The sequence below is a fragment of the Juglans microcarpa x Juglans regia genome, chromosome 8D (genome assembly GCF_004785595.1).
Source record: "Juglans microcarpa x Juglans regia isolate MS1-56 chromosome 8D, Jm3101_v1.0, whole genome shotgun sequence".
NCBI lineage: Eukaryota > Viridiplantae > Streptophyta > Magnoliopsida > Fagales > Juglandaceae > Juglans > Juglans microcarpa x Juglans regia.
Genome location: NC_054608.1, coordinates 9,681,471 through 9,704,543, shown reverse-complemented (window position 1 = coordinate 9,704,543; position 23,073 = coordinate 9,681,471). Strand labels below are relative to the sequence as shown.

Here is a 23,073-nt window from a genome sequence, read left to right as displayed (position 1 = left end):
TAATAGCATGATGACATACAACCCAGTTCTCTAAATAAAAAATTTAGATTCGAAATCCCGAACTCTCGTTGTATCAAGGAAAAAAAAAAAAAAAAAAACTCTACAAAGCAACCTACTTGCTAATTGGCGTGTCGTATTTTAAGTGATTTTCATTTTAAATGATTGATTTTGTTCTTTTGTAAATTTGATCATCGAAGGGTTCCCAATATTTGGAGTGAAAATTACTCCAAATAATCAAAATACAAAACGATAAAATGAATGGAACCCATGATCTACATGAGAAATGGAATCAAAGGACTGATGTCTTTTGAAAGGCAATTAATGCATTCACTCATATCCATAGAAGAAGCATTTTCGAAAGGCTGAACTTTTGAAGTATGGAATCTGAGTATTTTTAAACCCCACATGGCCTGCATTGTCTCCCGACGTTCCCTTTAAGCTTTCCTAGTCTTCCCGCCCTCCTTTCACTCCCATATCCTCCCATAAATAGGAGAAGGTGCAACCACGTGCATGCAGTGGGTGTTTGATCATTTTTTTTTATAAGTAAGTGATGAGTACCATTGGATTAACATTCTCTATTACTCGCAAACCGATAAAATTAAGATGAACACATAAAATAATACTAAAAAAAAAGTTAACAATAATAAATAGCTGATATGTCAGTACGTGTTGTTATGTGTGTATATATAAATCATAACCACGAGAAATGATATTTGTAAGAAATAATATTTACAGTTATAGAGTAAGTAAGTACCGTACACTACTCCTATCGAAAAAGTAGATAAATATAAGATTCACATAAAAAAATTAATTTTTTAATAATATATATTGCTCTTTTTCAAATGAAGTGCGCAATACTTACAAATCCTTATAGGTATTACAAATAGCATTTTCGAAAAAAAAAAACCATTCAAGATCGATAGATTACAGACTGCAATTATCTTGATGATCAAACTTAAATTCAATAAAAATATAGTCTTATAATAAAAATATTGTAAGGGTCAAACGTCGTTCAGTTCTACTTTCTTCTTTTGTTTGGTTTCTGAATTGATTATTATATATTCATAAGAGAGAGCTTAAACATCGTAAATGGACCACCTAATATATATTCTCCTTCCAAGTCCTTATAGGTCTATTGAAGGTAACTAGAAATTTTTTTTATTCGTTTCTAGGCATTAATTGCAATGTAAATAGACTAATTTTCATTATTTTCGTCGCAAATACCCAACCACGAATAAATATTTTTCTTAGGGTGTTGAACAAGATGCCCTAAACCAACATATCAATATAAGAATGACAAAATTGAAACAAAATAGTTGCATAAATGTCGATGGGGCAAAAAACATGTTGGAGTGTTATTTGTTAGTTTGCGAGAGTTTTTACTTTCGCAATTAGATTCATGTTGAGAATTTGTGTAGCGTTTTAAGAGAGATTCAAATTACATTTGAATTTATACTCTAAAATGATTAATTAATAATATAATTAGACTCTCATTATAATTATTATAAAAAAATAAGAACTTTTCATTTCCAATCAATATGAGATAGTACCATTTGTGATTTGCAGTTGAGTATTTAACCATATATCCTTGATTTTTTTTTATTATAAAATTTTCTTCAATTATTTCGCTCGACCCTAAATACATACGTGTATATATACTAGTAAGGGCAAACACGTGCAATGCACGTGTGCCTAGTTGCAAAAACATGAAAAATATTTTTAAAAATAGAAATTTCTTGTAAAAACATGTAATAAGAAATTGAGAGAAAATAACTTAATAATAAAATAATATACATGCCAAAATAAAGTAACACACATCAATCGTAGTAATATACATGCCAAAATAAAATTAGCTAATCATATATCTCAACTATACATCTCAAAATAAAGTAATATATGCATCAACCATAGTAATATATACATCCAAAAAATGTTCACGTTCAAAAGGAAGAAAGCTGTGTTTATGAATTTGAAGGTCTTTTGTTATGCAAGCAGCAGTAATACTTCAAAGGGTCTATTCCAATTGTTGCATCAATGACTTTGCCACCTTGGCAGTTGCAGCACTAACGGCAGTTGCAGAAAGGTGGAGTTTGAGCAATGGCGTCAATTCTGGCGAAAAATGTGGTGTTTTGCCACCTTTGTCAACAAAAAATCTACATTGTTAAAGTTCTAGATTTAAAAAGAAAAAAAGCATTATACAATATTCTAACAAGTAAGTAAACGGTTCATACATAAAAACAACAACAACAAAAATATAAAAAAATGCAATCTTATGGTCAGTTTCTTACCAAGTCGGGCTAGTCTGTTGACCCACCTAGGAATGGGTTTTCTTATCAATTTGGTACACACGTCATTGTAGAAATGGTTGCAGTTTTTCGTGATAAGATAGTAAGTGTTTCCACAGTACCCTTCAGCTAATTTCTCCATAAAGGCATGGACCTCCTTGGGACCTAGATCAGTTCTTCCTATCAATATCGATTTCCTGAATGTGAAACCAGGACAACGCTTAGGTTCCACTTCAAAAACCCCTGAAGTTCCATGATCGTGTGCTCCAAATGCATATTCAACATCATGAACTGTACCAAAATTAACAAGAAAATCCCACAACCATCGAAAAAGTAAAAATCTAGAACTGCTTAGGATTTGATGGAGTTAACAAATAAGGATATCTACTACAGGATTAGAAAAAAACAAAAAAGCATATCTACTACAGAATTTAATTCCCTCATTTACCATTTATTTGGCTGCCGAAAATTAAGGGTCACAAAATAGTTTCATCCATAATTTTCTTGTTTGCTAGAATATTAAGAAACTCGAGCCAACCCAAATAAAGCCACATAGTTAGATATATTTATTTAATTAAAGTTTTTCTTTTCCTCACTTTCCAAACAAAGAAATAATCATGCATACAACACAATTACTTTTCTTTGGAATATATCACTCCTTACTCGATTCTACAAAAAAAAAAAAAAACTAAAGACGCATGCATATTAATAAAAATCTCCACGGTAAATTCATCAATTTCTAAGCATCCAGAAGAAAAAAAAATCTGGGTTTCCATCACTCAGCTCCTAAACAAACAGACTACAGATCTGAACTTGAACCCAAGAAGAAAAATGCAACAAAACATGGAATAATAGGCATCTTATGACAGCCCCAAGTTCAATTAGCCGTTAAAAACCTAGCTTTTCGTTTCTCTCATTCATCTTCCTTTACTATCTTAGCACCGAAAACCCTAAAAAACGTTTAAAATAAATAAACGACTCATGATTTAAAAAAGGAAAATAAACAGATAAATATAATATAGCCCATGCTATAAAAAAAATCTCACCTTGCACGCCGAAATGGTAGACCCCAAGGCCGAGCCAGTATGCGTAGCCATTAATCGACGTCAGATCGTAAACATTGAGATAAGCTGGACAATAGACTCCAGCTTTGAATAGTTTGATGTTACATGAAGAGAACCAGAAGATTTGGTGGTGATAAAATAGGGTATATTGAAACTATCTCCTGCAAGTAAAAAAGATTCAATATCATGGAAAGAAAACATCATAATCCCATTGCGGAATCACAAACCAAAGTACTTCCAATTTTGGAGATTAACTTCTTAACATACAAAGGCAATATACACAACCGCAAGAGATCAAAAAATCCTGCTAGTGAAAACTGATTATCAAGTGGGTCCAACTTTAAAGTTAGTCTCATTTTGCTTTGCTTTACACATGAGCAGGACCATATAATGAGGTGCACTATTATTGAAATATTGGTTTTCTCAAAATTTTCCAGGTTCAACAATCTGGATTGCTATACTTTGCTAAAATTTTCCCACATTCCTATAAGAGCATTAAGATTGAAATTCTTCATGTGCATCTGTTGAGTGCAAGAAAAGTAATCCCTATTCAAGGATTCTGCAAAAAGTCCTTACACAATACTTTAAAAACTCCCTATATCAATCCCACGAACAAAAAATCCGCTAGATAAACCAAATATATTAGAAAATCATAAACACAAATAATAAAAAGATGCAAATATAAATACAAAAGACAAATATGAAATCATATAAGCAACTTCATATTTAAACAAATTGAGAAAGTTAAGAGATACCAACAACAACAAGAAGCTCAAATGGAAAAGCAAGGAACCAGAGGCTGGATCTGTTGCAGACGGTGGTTGGCAGCTCGATGGATCTTTCTTACGGTGACAGCACGGCGGCTATGCAGAAATCGACAGAGAGCTGCTGCTAGCTCCTTCAAGAAGAACTGCAAGGAAAAAAAAACGGAACCCACAACGAACAGAAAAACAAAAAGAAAAAAAAAATCCAAACTTGGCTTTCGGATTCACACCGTCTCGTTGAGAGAAAGAACAATACAATGCAAGAAAAATACAACAAACAGAAGAAGCGAATAAAAATTTCAAAATAGATCTTCAAATCAAGAAGCAACAAACGCGGTGGTTTGAGAACCCCACGAGTTTCCTTTAACAGCGCGTCGGCACAACGCGCCGCTCCGATTGACTCCCAATTCTATTGACCGCAAGATCGGCAGGTGAGGCTTCTCCCGGTGGTACGCGTGTCGGAAGATGGTCACCGGAGAAGCTCGAAACGGCTACTCCTTTATTTGGCAAAAAACGTGAAAAAAAAAAAACAAACAAACGAGACCACCGGAGACGACGAAGGGCCTGTGAGAAGAAGGAGGAGAGGAAGAGGAAGAAGGAGCCGAAGCTCTCCTTCCCCCGTTCGGGCGAGCGAGTTTTTAGAGAGAGATGTCTGGTTTCCAGAGAAGGCACTTTCTAGAGAAGGCTGGGTTTGAGAAAGACATTTTCGAATGGACCATAAAAACGCGGATTGCTACGTTTTAACACCGTTTGATAGTCACTTAACAGAAAACAAGAATTTCCGTTAAGCTCCGTTAAATAGCCACTTATATATATAGAAGATATATATATATATGTGTATGGGTGAATATGCACTTGATATATTGACTAATAAACTCTGTGAAACCTCCACATAATTGCCATAAAATGATCTAGCTGATTATGTTTTTCATTTTCATCACCAAAGGACAAAAATACCCTTAATCTAGCTAGCTGAACAATTAACTTAAAAATCAAGGCATTAGGTTATACAATGAAGTCATTATCTGTCCGTCTGTCTAGCTATCACTTGACATGACATGATCGCCCGGTTGTGGGTGGCCTGTCCTTTCCTTCATATTCGCATATTGTTAAACAAAAAAAAAAAAAACAACTCATTTTCATGCTAGCTTGCCCTTTCAACACGTGTCAATTTGTGAATATAGTGTGTGAGATTAGATTTTCCAACATGTATGAATGATATAGGGAAGATATAATTGGCAGTACCACTCGCATATTTTCACAAATTTTACTAAAAAAAATCTTACCAACGTCGACCGTGACTCGTCATGGTCAATACTGTAAATATAATTATTAATTTAATTTTTTAATTTTGATTTTTTAATTGGTAACATATACATGAGTAACATGATCATTTTGTAAATTTATAATAATGCTGTAAAAACTTTAGCAGCTCTAGTATTAATATTCCCGAATATGTATACTCCATGATCAATAAAATTAAGGTCATGCATTATGTCTTCTTTGTTGAAGAATAATTTCACATTATTTATAGACAAGACGTTTTAGATATGTTTATAAAGAATGAACAATCTTTCTTTATAAAATCAATTTTATGAGATAATTAGATGTATAAATTTCTTATTTTATGGCCAGATCTGCAAACTGCATGCAACTCAATTATTTTCCACTACAGTCTACAGAACAAGGTAGTACTCGTCCATACCCATATAAAAATCTGTATTGATTTTGAGATAGAGAGAGAGAGAGAGAGAGAGAGAGAGTCATTTTTGTGGGGTTAGGGCAGACGAAAATAGAAACGTATTAAGGGATGCAAGAAAGTTTAGGTAGGTCCACGTTGAGTTCAAAAATTCAGAAAAAATTGAATAAGCTGTAGCTCTGTAGAGCAACCAAAGGAATCATTAATGGGTGGTGACTCATGAATGTGACCCCTCTCAATGTATAAACCAATCGGCTGGGCTGGAATCAGCTTGTTCTTTGATAATATTGTTAAGTAGTACTACTTCTCGACCACTCACAAAAGGTTCTTCTGATCATGGTGAAAAGGGTTCTTGGCCTACAGACCATATACCCCACGAGTCATTCCTGGCACGTAGGGCATGCAATTTGAATTTATCACATTAATTACATATTATGATATATAGAATGATCATAATACTATGTATTTGTATTTTGAAATGTATTTTGTAAAAATTATCTAATCATTACTTCAAAAGTTTTTTTTTTAATATTTTAAGAAGAGGACGTATCTAATTTTGTTAAATACTTTCATTTATGACGAACGAAAATTAAAATTACAACTAGATATATGAGATATAAATAATCATAAAAAGTCAAAATTCAGACATCAAAAATCTAAAACATCCGACTAAAATACAAAATAATTAGTTCCAAAGCATTTATTCATGATATTCCATGTATGTGATCTTTTGTAAAGTGCAAAATTTATATGACCTTTTAAGGATTTCAAAAGCCTAATATCATCGTTTATAATCTAATACTACTGCTTTTCAGTGTGGATCCTTGTGCTAAGGAAGCCAAGTAGATCTCATCATGCATGCCACTACTAGTCTACTACAATCATTTCATTACCCTTTTTGCTAAAGTTGGCTAAAGGCTAGCAAGCTAAAGCTTGTCGACGGTTGCCATCTTTTCTGATCTTCTCTCTCTTTCTTTTTCTTCCTTTCTAATTTCCATAGTACCACATATACACATGTTCGCATGCTCCTCTTGTCACATCCAATTAACTTCAGTACTTTTTAAGTAGATCAAGAAATGATTTACATCCGTGCATGGTTTCTCAATCAGTGTTTGCCGTAGTAGAGGGTGCCATTTATATATATATATATATAAAAGTGCGGCTCTGTTTTTATTTTATTTTTAATTTTTTTAAAACTCAACATATGAGATGTCCTGCAGCTATAAGCTGATGTAAATAATTATACTATATATAATTGATGAATTGCTCAAAAAATGTTAAAAAGTTGTACGTGGACCCTATTAAGATACATAATTCTATTTCGGACTCAGCTATACATGAGGAGAATTTATCACAAACACATGTTGTATAGACTAAAAAGGAACCGTAAAGTATTATAAATTCTGTTATTCTCTATGGTTATATGTAACAAGCTTATTTCTTTTTTATTCCCGTTCTTTTGTATATTATTGATACATCAATATAATGAAATCAACGAGATGAATTCCATCCATTTATGCTTCGTCTAACATGGCATCAGAGCCAATAGACCAATAGTCCTTTTGATTCTACATCAATGGCGGTCAATCCGTCTTCTTCTCCTTCCCTTCACTCTTCTGCTACTTCTTCTTTTTCTCACATAGTAACTACAAAACTTTTCACTAATAATTATCTCTTATGGAACGTTCAAATCTCTGCCTACCTACGTGGGCAGGATCTCTTATCCTTCGTCCAAACCTCCATCAGAGTTCCTTCTCGATTCTTCCCAGTCTAACCCAAAACCCAACCCTGATTTTCATTCTTGGAGGCGTATAGATCTTAGCATCCTCTTTTCGCCCCTTTCGTACTCTATTCTAGGTCATGGCCTCTCCTCCTAAACTGCTCACCAACTATGGACCTCCCTCTCGTCCATGTTCTCATCTCAGTCTCATGCCAACGATTTTCAAATTCATTTTCAACTCACTAATATTTCCCGAGATGACCAGTCAATATCTGATTATTTTGGCAAGGTTCGTTTCCTTGCAGACTCCCTTGCTACTACTGGTAGTCCTTTATCAAATAAGGACCTTGTTATCTATCTATTAAATGGACTTGGTCCCTCTTACAAGCTGTTCATTACCTCCATCACTACTAGAACCAACCCTGTTTCCTTCCATGAATTCTATCAACTCCTTCTTATCCATGAATCTCGACTTATTCATACAAACCAACCCATTAATTCTTCTCTAAAACCATCTGCAAACTATACATCTTCTACAAGAGATTAGCGTGGTTGTGGACCCAATCTAGGAGGACGACAAGGGCGTAGTAGGGGATGTTACCCTTATAATGGTCGCTGTGGCAGACTTCTCTATCCCTTAAATTCATCTCAGCAATACAATGCTCAATGCCCAACTTGTCAAGTTTGCAACAGGGTTGGACACGTCGCACTTCAATGTCGACATCGATTAAACCACTCGTACCAATATGAAGCTCCCAACAACTTCTTTGCAAACCATACAGCTCAGACTTAGCCTTCTGAATCGTTTTGGTACCCCGATTTTGCAGCCACACATCATCTGACTAATGATTTCTCTAACTTGAATCTATCATCTGAAGCATATGCAGGTGGTGAGACCATAAGAGTAGGTGACAACAATGGTCTTCCAATCGAAAAATCCGGTGATACCTCCCTCTCCTTAAACTCATCTACCTTTCTTCTCAAGAATATCTTGCATGTTCCGTCCATCATGAAAAATTTTGTATCAGTTCTTCAATTCTATGTCGATAACTCATGTTATTTTGAATTTCACTCCACTCATTTCTATGTGAAGGACAAGGTCATCGGGAAAATCCTCCTCACCAGTCCAACCCGTGATGGACTCTACCATTTTCCTTCTGCTACAACCATTTCATCGTCTCCATCAACTCATATTGGTGAACGAACCTCCATGGATCAATGGCACTGAAGACGTGGGCACCTTTCCATAAGCTAGGTCTCTTGTGTTCTGTGGTCCAAGTGTTTGCCAATATCTCCCACAGACTTTGTTTTCTAGTGCTCCGAATGTCCCTTAGCAAAATGTCATCAGTTTCCCTTTCCTTCAAAACAGGCCCATTATACTCGGCCATTACAACTGTTATGCACTGACCTATGGGGTCCAGCCCACCATGTCTCAATAAATGGCTATAAATACTATCTTTCATTTATAGACTCTTTTACACGTTTTACTTTGATCTTTCCTATCAAGTTAAAATAAGATGTTTTCCAAATTTTCTCAACGTTTTTACCATTCATTGAAAGACTATTTAATACCAAGCTCATCACCTTATAAACTGATGGGGGAGGTGAATTTCAACCTCTAACCCCCCCTGTGCAAACAACTCGGCATTACTCATAGGTTTTCATGCCCTCATACTCACCAACAAAACTGTCTCATAGAACGAAAGCATCACCATATTGTAGAAACAAGCCTTGCCCTCCTAGCCCACTCATCACTTCCATTTTCTTACTTGGCTGAGGCCTTTGAAACTATGGTTTTCCTAATTAATCTCTTACCCACTCCGGTCCTAAATAACAAATCACCCTACTTTTTAGTCTATCATCAAGAACTCGATTACAAATTTCTTTAAGGTATCCTTTGGATTCGAAGATAAGTTGAGATGGGTTGTGAATAGTAGTGAGATGAGTTATGAATAGTAGTGAGATTTGTGAGTTAAAGTTGATGAATAATAATGAATAGTAGTGAGATGAGTTGAGATGAGTTGAAATGAGTTGAGATGACTTGCGAATACAAACCAGGCCTAAGTCTTTGGGTATGAATGTTGGCCCAATCTCTGACCATATTCCTCTCACAAATTGAATTTTCGGTCCATGTCATGTCTCTTCTTAGGTTATAGCCCAGCCCATAAAGGCTACAAGTGTCTTGACCTAAACACTAATCGCATGTACATTTCTCGTGATGTAATATTCAACGACAATTCATTCCCTCTGTCCAAAACTCGGCCAAACCACAATCTGATTCATCTCCCTCCCAGACGGCCTACTTACCCATTTTTCCTTGCTCCATCTTAGGCCCACATCCAAGCACCCGTAGACCACTCTCTTCCATCAACCACGACCCAACTCAATCTCCTTCCAACCCAATACTCTCACAAACATCATCCCCTTCCTCTGACCCTTTTCCCGAATCTTCTCCTTCCCCTATTTCGAATGTCCCCAACCCGTGTCTTATCCCACCTTGCTCCCTTATCATCACTCGATCTCACACCAATTCCTTTCTTCCCCAAAGTTTTATTGATGGAACTATGCTGTATCCTACTCGAAATTGTCTCACTATCTCTGCAGGTGTACTGGATGATCTATCAAGCTTTTCCAAGGCTGTCAAACACACAAAATGGAAGGAGCCCATGACTAAGGAATACGAGGCTTTCATCTGAAATCAAACATGAACTCTGGTATCTCTTGTACCTCACACGAATGTGCTAGGATGCCGTTGGGTTTTTCACACTAAAACCCTAGCCATTGGTTCTTTTGAGAGATGGAACGCACGTCTCGTTGCCAAAGGTTTTCATCAACAACCAGGTGTTGATTTCCTTGACACCTTCAACCCAGTAGTGAAACCTTCCACCATTCGGTTAATTCTATCCATCACTGTCTCCCGTGGCTGGTCTTTGCATCAAATTAACATTGAAAATGTCTTTTTACATGGTGTGCTCACTATTGTTGTCAATATGCAGCAACCGCAAGGATTTATGGATCCTTCTCCGCCTTCCCACGTCTGCAAGCTTGAGAAAGCTATCTATGGGCTTAAGTAAGCACCACGAGCGTGGTTTGCTCAGTTAAGTTCCTGGCTCCTTGATTATGGTTTTATTGTCTCTAAAGCAGACCCATCTTTGTTTATTATCAATTGCAATGACACTCATGTATTTGCGTATATATGTGGATGATATAGTCATAACATTTTCAAAACAGCCAGCTATCACTGATCTCATTCATAATTTAGGACTTATCTTTCCAGTAAAGGATCTAGGCTTTCTGTCTTTCTTTTTGGGTATTGAAGTTGATTACACCACTGATGTACTTGTTTTATCCCAAAGAAAATACATCAGACATCTCCTCAACCGAAGCAATATGCTTCATGCTAAACCCATGTCCTCACCAATGGCTGCTTCCCTAAAATTGTCCAAATCTGATACTCCAGATTTTGAGGATGATATAATATATCGCAGCATTGTGGGAGGTTTGTAATTCCTCTCGGTGACAAGACTAGACATCTCTTACTTTGTCAACAAAGTTTGCCAATTCATGCATTCCCCAAAGCCCCTCATTGGAGTGCCATGAAGCGCATCCTCAGATATTTGAAAGCCACCATAAATGATGGTCTGTTCTTTGCATCCAAATCAAGTCTTACCCTCCAAGGTTACTTGGATGCCGATTGGGGGGGTTGTCTAGATGATCGCCATTCCACGGGAGGGTTTTGCATCTACCTCAGCAAACACGTCATCTCTTGGAGCTAAAAAAAAAATAAAAATAAACTGTTGCTAGGTCTTCAACGAAAGCTGAGTACAAGTCGATAGCTTCCTCAGCAGCTGAACTAATTTGGTTACAGACTGTGTTGTGTGAACTTGGCATCAAGCTTTCTCAAGCTTCTACTTTATGGTGTGACAATCTAAGGGCGACATACCTCTCAGCTAACCCTATCTATCACTCAAGAACAAAACTTATGGATATTGACTTTCATTTTGTTAGAGATTGGGTGGCTGCTAGCACACTTAAAGTTTCATTCATTAGCTCCAAAGATCAAATTACGGATGTCTTAACAAAACCACTGGTTTCTGACAAATTTCTTCGGTTCAAGTCGAGTCTCAATGTTGTAGATACACCGTTGGACTCGAAGGGGCGTATTAAGATACATAACTCTGTTTCGGACTTAGCTACACATGAGGAAAATTTATCACAAACACATGGTGTGCAAACTAGAAAGGAACCGTAGAGTATTGTAAATTCTGTTATTCTCTACGGTTATATGTAACAAACTTATTCATTTTTTATTCCCTTTCTTTTGTATATATATTGATACATCAATACAATGAAATCAACGAGATGAATCACATCCATTTATGCTTCGTCTAACAGACCCTAGCATGATGATCAAATAGCAATGAAAAGTCCCATGCATGGTGAAGTAAATGATGAGAGTTGGGAGACAGTATGTGTATATATATATATATATATATATATATATATAAAATATGTGTGTGTGTGTGTTTGGGGTAGATTGATATCTCATTTATCAACCTAATTGGGAACTTTGAAATTAGAATTCTAAACATATAGAAGAGAGACGTTGTATGGCACACTTTGTGTGTCTATATATTTCTAACACTTGAGATCTTCAAATCGGAACAAGAACTTCAGAAGACCTCGATCCTCATAATAGACACTGATAATCTCTTTATTCTGGTTAATGAATGCGATAAACAATAGAAGTAGTAAAAGGATAAAAAGAACTAGAATTAATGAACGTAGATCCTACATCAATGCATCGATCAGCATGCTAACATATATATATATATATATATGTATATATACACACAACATGTATATGATCACGTCCAAAAAATCTATAAAAATTCCAACAATTTAAACAAATAATGATGCATTGTACGTCAAAGATGATGGAACACGGGTTTCTGATGCCTACTGCATCACTTTATCATGTGGGGGGTCTCTGGCCAAAATAGAAAATGGAAACATTGCAACTTTGGTGCATGCAAACCTGAAAAAAGGGCAAAAGCAACTACGTCCTGAAAAGTCTCTCGCTTTTACACTTAGAGCTGGTAAAAATTAAAAAAGCAGCTGCACATGATGTGCATGCATTGATCAGCAGGTTCCAATTAGTCGATCCTGAAGCTTGATCATTCAGTACCCTTTTGGGTCATTAATTTGTAGAAATACACAAAATTAATTAAAGTCTACTTAGCATGATAATTACAAATGTTACCTTAAAGTTTTTTTTTTTGGATTTTAAATCAATAATAATTAATGAAAGAATGAAAGAAAAAAAAAGATTCGATACATTTTTTTTCACTTTTGATATGCTGAGTAGCACTACCCGAAAATACACTGAAATGAGAATAATGGTTGGATATATGTAGAAGAGGAATGCTATAGCCAATATATAGTTTTAGAACTTACAAGTTTTACGCACTACTTCTTTAAAAAAATAATATCTACTATTAAAAAATAAATTTTTCACGTGAATATCAAATTTATCACATTTTTCGAAGTAAATATACCTAAGAGTACAAATCTTAACATTGTAAATACGACTTCTCTACTTAAAATATTCACTCTTTTTTATAGGTATGTAAAAGTAAAGAGGAATGGATCGGCTACTATTCACTCATATATCTGATATTTATAGTTTTTTTTTCATAAAATATGTGGGTATTTTTTATAGGATATGAGATATAAAGTAATAAATAGTGACTTATGAGAAGAAATTTTAAAAAGTAAATGGTTGGTACAATGAAAAAAAGGAAAGCAAGAACCTTTTTGGGTACAATATTTTTTGAGTAGGGCAGAATATTTTTGTGTCCCTGGTTAGCTGACCATAAGACAATGACAATAAGTTCGCCAGCTATATAGCTCTATACCTTTTCTAATTAATGACTCCAAAATAAATAATTTGTTGATCAATACAAGCAGCATTAATCTTTGACCAAACTTTTGTCAAGAGTTACCCACTTGCAATATATATATGTGTTATTGATTTATACCATAATATATAGCGGAACCCACTAATACATTTTTACATTCATGTACGTACGACTCTTTACAGTTAAAAAAAAGAGAAATTATATTTATAGTTGTAGAATATGTAAGTATTGCATAATCCTTTTGAAATAAATAAATATGAGATCCACATAAATAAATAAATTTTTAATAGTGGACCCCAGTTTTTTTTCAAAAAGATTGCAAGGCGCTTGCGCACTCTATGACTGTATGTAGCATTACTCTTAATGTAATTGTAATAGATTATATAATAATTGGTGTGTTTATATATATATATATATAGACTTACAAACCGCCATCATTCGAGCACCGCGCTTGCGTCCGTTTAGATAGTGAGATGAAATGAGTAGAGATGATTTGTAAATAGCAGAATAGTAATGAGATTATTAGTTAAAATTAGATGAGATGAGGTGAAATTGATGGCGATTTCATCTCACCTTTGTATCTGAACGGGCCCGAAGTCGAGTTTAGATTAACCATGCATTTACATATACATGACACTGAAAAAAAAAGAGGGGACCATGCATAAGTAAAAAAGAGTTATTAGTAACAAAAAAATAGCTAATTAAAAAATCAAGTACTTGACCGTGTAGTGTCAAATTAACCTATTCCATACACATATAACAATACTGAAATCTACCACTTACAGATAGATGATCATGACATGATGATTCTCGAAGAATTACAGATCTACCAAGATGATGATTTGGCTTCTCAAAAAGGTGGGGGATGGAGAAGATCAGTCCAAAAACTCCTTTAGTAAAGACAGGCAATGAGACACGTCCACAGAAAAGAACAATTACAAATTAAGCTTAGATCGATCGACAAGCCGACAGAAAATCGTTGTCGATTCTTGTATCTTTGTTTTTGCCAGCTAGCTTTTCCCACCGGCCAGAAAATCGTCTTCGATCGATCGTATCTTTGTGTTCAACGCACGTAGTATTAATTCCTTCGGAAGTGCTTTTAGTTTTTACTGGATCCATCTCTTCTCTAAACATGCAATCACATGAGTAAATATTACAGTTAAACTTATAACCATGAGCTAGAAACCCTCTTTTTTTTTTTTTTTTTTTTAAGCATGTCCTGGGCTGTAGTTTTTTTCTAAATTAACTCGTTATTGGCCAATATTTTTTATAATGCGTGACATCCATGCATGTGTATATAGTACACTAAATTCTCTTTATTTTCCTATCTTTTAGGGCTTGTTTAGATGGAGAAACGATCTCATCTCATCTCATCATTATAACTTTTCTAAATTCTCACACAAAATATAATAAACAATTCAACTTTTTCAAATCTCAAAACAATAGTAATAATAAATAATATTCTAATAATATTTTATTCAATTTATATAAAACTATCTCATCTCATCTCATCGTCCAAATGAGCCCTTAGATTAATCTGCAGTACTATTTCTCAAAAATACTGTAAAAACATCGATCATGCATTCAATTGTAAAAGAGTTTTGCTAATGTACAAGTAAGTTTACGTACCAATCTGCGTACTAATGTTTTTGCCTTCGTATTCTAAATTCAAATTAGTACTGTTTTCAATAAAATATATTTTCTGACCAATCATATTAAATATATGTACATATTAGTACGCAGAATCGTTTACAATTAAATTTTTTTATTGTAAAAACATGTCATTATCTATCATGGAGAACCAGTGATGTGCCGGCCATATTCTTGGTGTATGTAGCTTTTGGGCTAGGACCTTGAATCTATATATGGTACTTCCCAAATTGTTAATCCACAACGGAGCTGAGCTGAGCTAAAAGATTTGATTTTTTGAAGTCCATGGGCTTAGATTTCTTGTTTGCTTTTGTGGGGATTTCGATTTTAATTTTGTGGTGATCGAACATGCAGGGTTTTACATGAGGTAATTAATATGTAGAAAATGAAAATGAACTCACTCTTCTACCCATGAAAACTGGAAAAATTTGTTAAGATCTCATGAGTTGAATCAATTTCTCTTTTATATATATATGGCTATTCTAAACTGTAAATACCAATTGAAGACTGTTAGTGTTTCACAAATTCATGTTGACTTCCAAGCATATGTAACAGTACATGCATTATCAAAATGTAACAAGACAAATAAATAAAACACCTATATATATAGGAGGCCCATAAAAATAATATTATTTAGGGATTTGAAGGGATAGTGTTTGTTTCAATTAATCACTTATTTTGAGATACAATACACTTGTAGAAAAAAAAAAAAAAAAAATCAAAATATCAGTTATATGTTGGATTTATCAATGATCAGATTTGCAAATAGATTTGATCTTCTGTTTCATAACCTCGAATCATTTCTACTTTTAGATTAACTAAAAAAATGTTATTCATTTCTTTCGATTCATTAATCATTAGTATATATGATTCTTCTATAATCTAAATGACTCTCATTTCCTTCATATAATACATGATTTTTTTTTATTTTTTGTTTTTTTTTTTTTTTTGAGTTGGGGGAGGGGGGTTTCAAACTCTAGATTTCAATTTTGGAGGTTAGAGGTTATGTCAATCAGGTCACAGGCTTTTGGTCTTTTTTTTTTTATGGGTTAATTGTCATGAAAATTCAGCTTAATTTGCACAATTAAAACTAGATAGATGCAATAAAGGGATACCAACATTAATGTATATATACTTCCCATTAATACTTCAATACTCATTTCTTATAATGAGTCAAAAGAATTAGAAAAAAGACAATCTCACGAGTACGAAGCTTGAACACAAAATGCTCAAGCTATGGATATTGTTCCTCAAAGTTCAAGCGAAAGTCAAATCAAAGCTTTGCCTAATTCACATTAAATGTGCGATTTAGAAGCCAATATGTTGCCAAGAAATTAATGGCCCCCCTGCCCTAAAGAATGGTATCTTGTCCATATTCTCAGCTTCCATAGTCTTTCACTTTGCCTATATATATAAAGAAAATAAACCCTTTAAAGATCCAAGTAATTGTATTCAAGCAACAAGATCAGAAGATGAGGCTTTCACTTCTCTGCAGCTCTCTTCTGCTCCTTTCCTTCCACCATTTAGTTTTTCCCATCTCCAGCAATGGCAGCAGCCAGGTAGACAACCTTTACAAGTTGATCAAAGCTCGGAAATCCCAAAATCCTCATACTGACTTCTGGGATGGATTAGATGATGATGATGCCGGAAATTTTTCGCCGGAGTGCGTTGGACTCCAAGACGGGTTGATGCAAGCTGACAAGATTGAGGCCTTGCCAGGACAACCAGGAGGAGTAGATTTTGATCAGTATGCAGGCTATGTAACGGTGGATCCTAAAGCTGGGAGAGCACTGTTCTATTACTTTGTGGAGTCCTCTCAAAACTCTGCAACAAAACCTCTCGTCCTATGGTTAAATGGAGGTAAGCTTATACATATCCAGATGCATCATTTCTTATCAACTACTGTGTATAGATCACCCGATAGCGATACGCTTACAACTCTTTTACAATCGATTTTGCAATAAACTGATATATAAGTACGGTAATTCATCAAAGATCATGAATACCAAATTTTCAAAACTAATTTTTATTTAAAATAGTAAATTATATCGTTTTCCTGAAACGTCATAGCCTATATACAGAGCAAATATCGAAAACAAACCACAATACATGGTCTCTGCAAATATGTTACGTGTGATATATCATCATGATCTGTACATGATGTATTGAAGGAAAAGGACCTTAGGAAATGATATTAGATGCTATTGCTGGATATTCTCTCGGACGAGCAATCTGTATATGCAGTAATTAATTCTCCAGACCTTTTCCCTCTTTACAACTTTTCTGATCAATTTTAGTCCTGATCATCAGTCTAAAGCAGAAAATGATTTTATTAAGATAGAAATAGGATAGAAATAGAACCCTTTGCATCACTAAATACAGCCGTTGAACCATATAGAACATTCTACCATGCAATTGCTAAAAATAAATAACATTATCTTCTAATTTTGAGCTTTAAAATGAAAAATAGAAAAAGTTTAGATGCAAAATATAAAAGAGAAATGTTCTGTATCTTATTTTTTATCATCCCAATTGAGGCAAGATGATATGATAAATTTTAGGTGATTATCTATTTAAGTGATAGCCATATAGAATTACTTAAAATATACTATGATAGCATGTATGACGGGAGATTATATAGTTTAAGATAAAAAAAAAATAGTACAAAAAATGACGTAAATTGATTTTTTTTTTTATTTTAACTCGTTTGAATTCAAAACTTACCTCGACTCATCTCATCTCATCATTACAACTTTTCTAAATTCTTATACAAAATATAATACAATTCACAAATCATCTCAACTTATCTTTGAATCCAAACCACTCATTCTAAAATGGTAAAAGAATATTCATAAGTCATAATCGCCTTATCCCATCATTCCCCACAATCTCAATATATATACTTCAAAATTATTTCATTGCAACGAAGACTATGACATTATCCATGTACTTTAAAAAATGACACAAACAGCCACCCGCAAAGATGATCCCCACCGAAATCAGCCTCTGCAGAGAGAGAAAGTAAAGTGGAATGAATAGAACTCTCACTCATTTGGTTATCAGAATCTTCCTTCAATCACCAAGCAATTATAGCCAGAAAATGCAAAAAAAGTGGAGAAGGATTTCACTTCCAACATATTCTCTTTTTGTCACCAATATTAATGCTTTTCACCGAAAGCTCCCAAACAAATGATTACTACTGCGATAAATGTCACATTGAGTGCTATTATTCTCTTACCCAAATGATGTGACATTCATCATATAACCTTTTTTTTTATTAATTTTTTAACAATTATTATTTAAATAAATGTCTCATATTTAATATATAATTGTATAACTTATTATTAAATGTTTATTATTCTCTTACCCAAATGATGTGACATTCATCATATAACCTTTTTTTTTATTAATTTTTTAACAATTATTATTTAAATAAATGTCTCATATTTAATATATAATTGTATAACTTATTATAAATGTTTATTATAAATGCTCTTTGATGGATTTGGCCACTGTCCAATATTTTTTAAGATTAAATTTGGCTTGCTTTATGATGATTTATGCGATTGTTTTGAAAACATTTTATCTTCAATTTAAACGTATTTATATTTTAAACATTAACATAATTTTGACTATAATAATAATAATAAAAAAATCCATCAAATCATTTGTCTCAATTTTCATGAAAAAAAAAAACAAAAAAAAAAAGAAAGAAAGTCGACCATTGGTTGCCACCACTAGGATCCGCTTGGGCAGTCCAAATCGAGCTGTCCTACCGGTGGCCGCCCCGTGGATAGCTTTGATTGGTCACTCCTAAGATAGCCTCACTCATATTGGTAGCCAACCATGTAGTCAGGTCAATTTATGAATTTTATTAATGTTTGTAATGAAATAACAATGAAAGTGAAATGTCAAGAGAATTTTCTCATAATAAAATTTTAACATGAGATGGATGAGGAGATTAATTTAATGCAAAAATCAAGAATTCATAAAGCTTTTTCTTTCCTCTTATCCAAAACTTGAAAGCCAGAAACCAATTTTGCAATTAACTAGAGAAAGCCAAAATTACCAGCATCTAGCTGCCATTTTCATTTATAATTCACATGCAGTAGTTACGAGAAAATCAATATATGCAGGCCCAGGATGCTCTTCTCTCGGATATGGAGCCATGGAAGAACTGGGACCTTTCAGAGTCCATAGAAATGGGAACACACTTTACCAAAATCCTTATGCATGGAACAAAGGTGAGCAAATTCATTCTGTTTCCACTTTCCACCTAAAAGCACACACTATTCTCTCTCAAATCTTCATTCATAGGATTCTGAACTAGGAATTACGACTAATGCCCCCTCTGAATTAGCAGTGGCAAATGTTATCTTTCTGGAATCCCCAGCTGGAGTTGGGTTTTCATATTCAAACACTTCCGCCGACTACAGCAATGCCGGCGACAAAAGCACCGCAAAGGACTCCTACACTTTTCTTCTAAACTGGCTTGAGAGATTTCCCCAGTATAAGAACAGAGACTTCTTTATAGCTGGAGAAAGCTATGCTGGTCATTACGTGCCTCAGCTTGCTTATACCATTCTCTCAAAGAATAAGATCACAAATCAAACACTAATCAACCTCAAAGGGATTGCAGTGAGTAACTTGTGAAGTTTTACCTTGGGTTTATGACATATGTCAAGATGATTGACTCGATGCATATAGAGTTAGTTTTGTTACATCTACTACATTAGTACTACAAGGATATATAACTTGATACTCACATGACAATATCACGTCAGTTTGTATGTCTATCTAGCATCGAATGTCGTAGTCCAAGCATAAAAGACTCACCAAGGCTTCTCTGCAATATTTGAATGGATTGCAGATTGGGAACGCTTGGATAGATGATAACACAGGTACATTGGGCATATATGATTATTTCTGGACACATGCTTTGAACTCCGACGACACCAATGCCGGAATTCACAGATATTGCGATTTCGATACTGGTGATTTTTCCAGCAAGTGTGAGCAATATCAAAGCCTAGGAGACCAAGAGGTCGGTGGGCTCGATATATATAACATATATGCTCCTTTATGCAATGGATCTGCACCCAACTCCGGATCAAGTGTAAGTCTCATAAAACTAGTAGTTTCTTACAACTAACATCATATCTCAATAGAATAATATCACTAAGTTTGGTCACAATTGACACTACCTATTGAGTTAATTTAAAATAATTACCCCTCAGGGTTGTCAAAAAGAAGGGGCTTAGAATGAGTTACAGATTCGAGTCCGCACTGAGTTACTCATATTTACCAGTTCTAGTGGATGGGGTTGTGCATCTAGAGTTGCATTACTAACCAAAGGAGGGTCCAAAGGAAATAAAATTGGTTCACAACATTTTAAAAACATGAGAAATAAAGTGGTTTCTGCATACCATGATATTTGATCTTTGCAAAATAGGTCAAGAATTTTGATCCTTGCTCCGACCAATATGTCAAAACATACCTAAATCTTGCCAAGGTGCAAACAGCTCTTCATGCAAAAACTACAAAATGGGCAGCTTGCAGGTATGCGTGACTTTATCTATACAAGTATTTTTACCTATTGAATGTAAACATTGGCAATGATGGTTCTGTTTCAAGGCATGAATGCAAATAAAAGAAACAAACTGTCTTGGACTAAAAGTATCACCCGGTGTAACCTAAAAAATTTTGCTTCTGCACTACCTGCAGTTTCCTTGGATGGAAGGACAGGCCGACCACAATTCTACCCATTATCAAGCGGCTCATATCAAGTGGAGTTAGTTTATTGATATACAGGTAAGCCCTCATCTTTAAATGAGCTTTCTAGTAAATCCCTCTACGAATTCTTATTCCAAAGAAAACCCACTTAGAATTTCTCTATTCATAAATGAACCAAAGCAGTAGGCAAGTTAAAAATATAGAGCAAATAATATTCTCATGTATTGTACCAAAGAAAATAAAGCAACCAACTGCTAATAAGGCTGTAATTGATCTGAGCCGAGTCGAGCTAGACTCAAATAACTCGAGTTCGAGTTCGAGCTCGAGCTAAGAGCTCGCCGAGCCAAGTTCGAGCTAATCAAACATGAACTCGAGCCGAGTCGAGTTATTTATCGATCTTTATTTGTACTCTTTAACGAGTCTGAGCCGAGTTGAGTTATTACTCAAGTTTTGTTTGTACTCTTATATTTATTTTTTGAATGAATTGAATAATTAAAAATACCAAATTACAAAACAAAATATTAAATGAATTTTTTACAATTAATATATAAACTATATTGAACTATAAAATTATAACATCTTTATGAATACATTTCTTATACAGTTATACATTATAGTATATAATGAAACTACCAAGTCCTATATACTAACTATTGCACATTATAAAAAAAATACTATAATTACTTACTTAAGTACTTAATTAACTAACATATAATTATGAACTCTATTCAATATATAGGTATAAATGACTAGGCATAAGTAATTGGGTTACATACTACATATTTAATCATAAAGGCAACTATGCTTGTGTTATTAAATTTAATATGCTTTAAGAATACTAATATATAGAAATAAATTATATATATTCAATGATTTATGGACGAGCTGTAATTGAGTTGCGCTAACAAGCCAAGTCGAGCATGAACGAGCGAGCTCTAACAAGCTTTAGCAGAGTCGAGTTGAGTTTAATCGAGTATGTATCATTTATTAATCGAGCGGATTTCTGCTTTTACGATCGAGCTTTTTCTTCACAAGTCGAGCTCGGTTCTAGTTTAACCGAGCGAGTATCGGACGAGCAATGGTACGGATTGGTTCATTTACAGCCCTAACTGCAAAGCTAGCACCTTAAACATTCTGTTAAATGAACCTGCAGTGGGGACACAGATGCACGAGTTCCAGTAACCTCCTCTAGGTATGCAATAAACAAACTAAAGCTAAGGGTCGACACCGACTGGCGCCCGTGGTATTCTGGTGGTGAGGTAAATATGTCTTGGTCATTTGCAACTCTATATCACACACCATATAAAAAGGCTAAAGATTTTGCACATGGTGATTATGGCAGGTTGGAGGATATGTTATTGGGTACAAAGGAGTGACATTCACTACCGTCAGGGGAGCTGGGCATACAGTTCCAAGCTACCAACCAGGACGAGCACTAACCATGATCTCATCTTTCCTTCAAGGGAAACTCCCTCCTCCCTCCTGAGAAAGCGGTCCTCCAAAATACAGTAATTGTCTTATAGCACAAATATCCATTTTTATGTAACATAAGCTAGCTAAAAGGGTCTCTGCAACACCCATCATTTCCTACCAGAGAATAGAATCTCAAAATAAGATACTATTCATAGAATACTATGTTTCTTTTTATCTTTGGGGGCAAAGGAGCGGAGCATAGGATTTTCTTTATATACCATTCATATAAAACCAAAAAACACCAGAAATGTTCGAGAATAAGGAGTTTTTCTAAACAAAACATTTACAAAAATAAGCAAAGCAAGACTACATCAGCAACTGCAGACAATTGAGCTTCTCTTACACATAGAATCAGCTAAATTACCGAGACACCTCTCATTTCTTGACTGCTGGTATGGGGATGATTTCAAAGTATATGCTTTGTAGATTCTACTGCACTAAATTAGCTGTTGGCTCCCAAAAATTAAGAAAAACCATTTCTTCGGAATCAAACTCAGCCAAGACCTCTTACAAAAATAATGTAAACCACTCCCCATCAACCTCTGATATTTTAGCGTGTAAAACAGGTATGCAATTGCAACACCAAAACTGCATTCAACCTCACTCTACAAGCCACCAAGATATATCACCAACATCTCAAAATGTAAAGCCTAAATGCTCAAACCTATCAAAATTAGATGAGCAACGACTAGTTCTTTCAACTATAAACTAATTCTTAATGATGCATCTTTTCTGCAGCAGCATCTTTAGGTACTTATGCAAGT

At 34.6% G+C, this 23,073-nt stretch overlaps 2 protein-coding genes across 2 annotated transcripts; one reads left to right on the top strand and one right to left on the bottom strand.

The window, feature by feature from the left end:
- Positions 1 to 1,932: 1,932 nt before the first annotated feature.
- Positions 1,933 to 7,995, bottom strand: LOC121242190 (deSI-like protein At4g17486). Its single transcript, XM_041140084.1, has 6 exons — positions 7,932 to 7,995; positions 4,531 to 4,610; positions 4,166 to 4,259; positions 3,332 to 3,415; positions 2,315 to 2,576; positions 1,933 to 2,136 (listed from the first exon to the last, which is right to left on the bottom strand). Exons 1-6 carry the CDS (start codon positions 7,993 to 7,995, stop codon positions 2,064 to 2,066), a joined length of 657 nt encoding a protein of 218 aa, XP_040996018.1. The 3' UTR covers positions 1,933 to 2,063.
- An 8,528-nt stretch (positions 7,996 to 16,523) lies between these two features.
- LOC121243019 (serine carboxypeptidase 1-like) lies at positions 16,524 to 22,466 on the top strand. The gene is made up of 8 exons (XM_041141065.1): positions 16,524 to 16,963; positions 19,240 to 19,347; positions 19,467 to 19,741; positions 19,974 to 20,219; positions 20,556 to 20,662; positions 20,828 to 20,914; positions 21,990 to 22,095; positions 22,179 to 22,466. The coding sequence occupies exons 1-8, from the start codon at positions 16,576 to 16,578 to the stop codon at positions 22,320 to 22,322; spliced, it is 1,461 nt and encodes a 486-aa protein (XP_040996999.1). The 5' UTR covers positions 16,524 to 16,575; the 3' UTR covers positions 22,323 to 22,466.
- The last annotated feature ends 607 nt before the right edge of the window (positions 22,467 to 23,073 follow it).

Coding starts and splice junctions, on each gene's coding strand:
- LOC121242190 (XM_041140084.1), bottom strand. CDS start 7,995: ATGGATAAGAAGGAGTTGATAGAATTCATGGAAGGAAACAGGGTTGGT. Junction 4,611..7,931: donor TGGTTCTAGTAGTGATGGAG/GTAATGAACAGC, acceptor TGCCAAATAAAG/GAGTAGCCGTTTCGAGCTTC. Junction 2,137..2,314: donor ATAAGAAAACCCATTCCTAG/GTGGGTCAACAG, acceptor TTGTTGACAAAG/GTGGCAAAACACCACATTTT.
- LOC121243019 (XM_041141065.1), top strand. CDS start 16,576: ATGAGGCTTTCACTTCTCTGCAGCTCTCTTCTGCTCCTTTCCTTCCAC. Junction 16,964..19,239: donor CGTCCTATGGTTAAATGGAG/GTAAGCTTATAC, acceptor CAATATATGCAG/GCCCAGGATGCTCTTCTCTC. Junction 20,220..20,555: donor CACCCAACTCCGGATCAAGT/GTAAGTCTCATA, acceptor TTTGCAAAATAG/GTCAAGAATTTTGATCCTTG.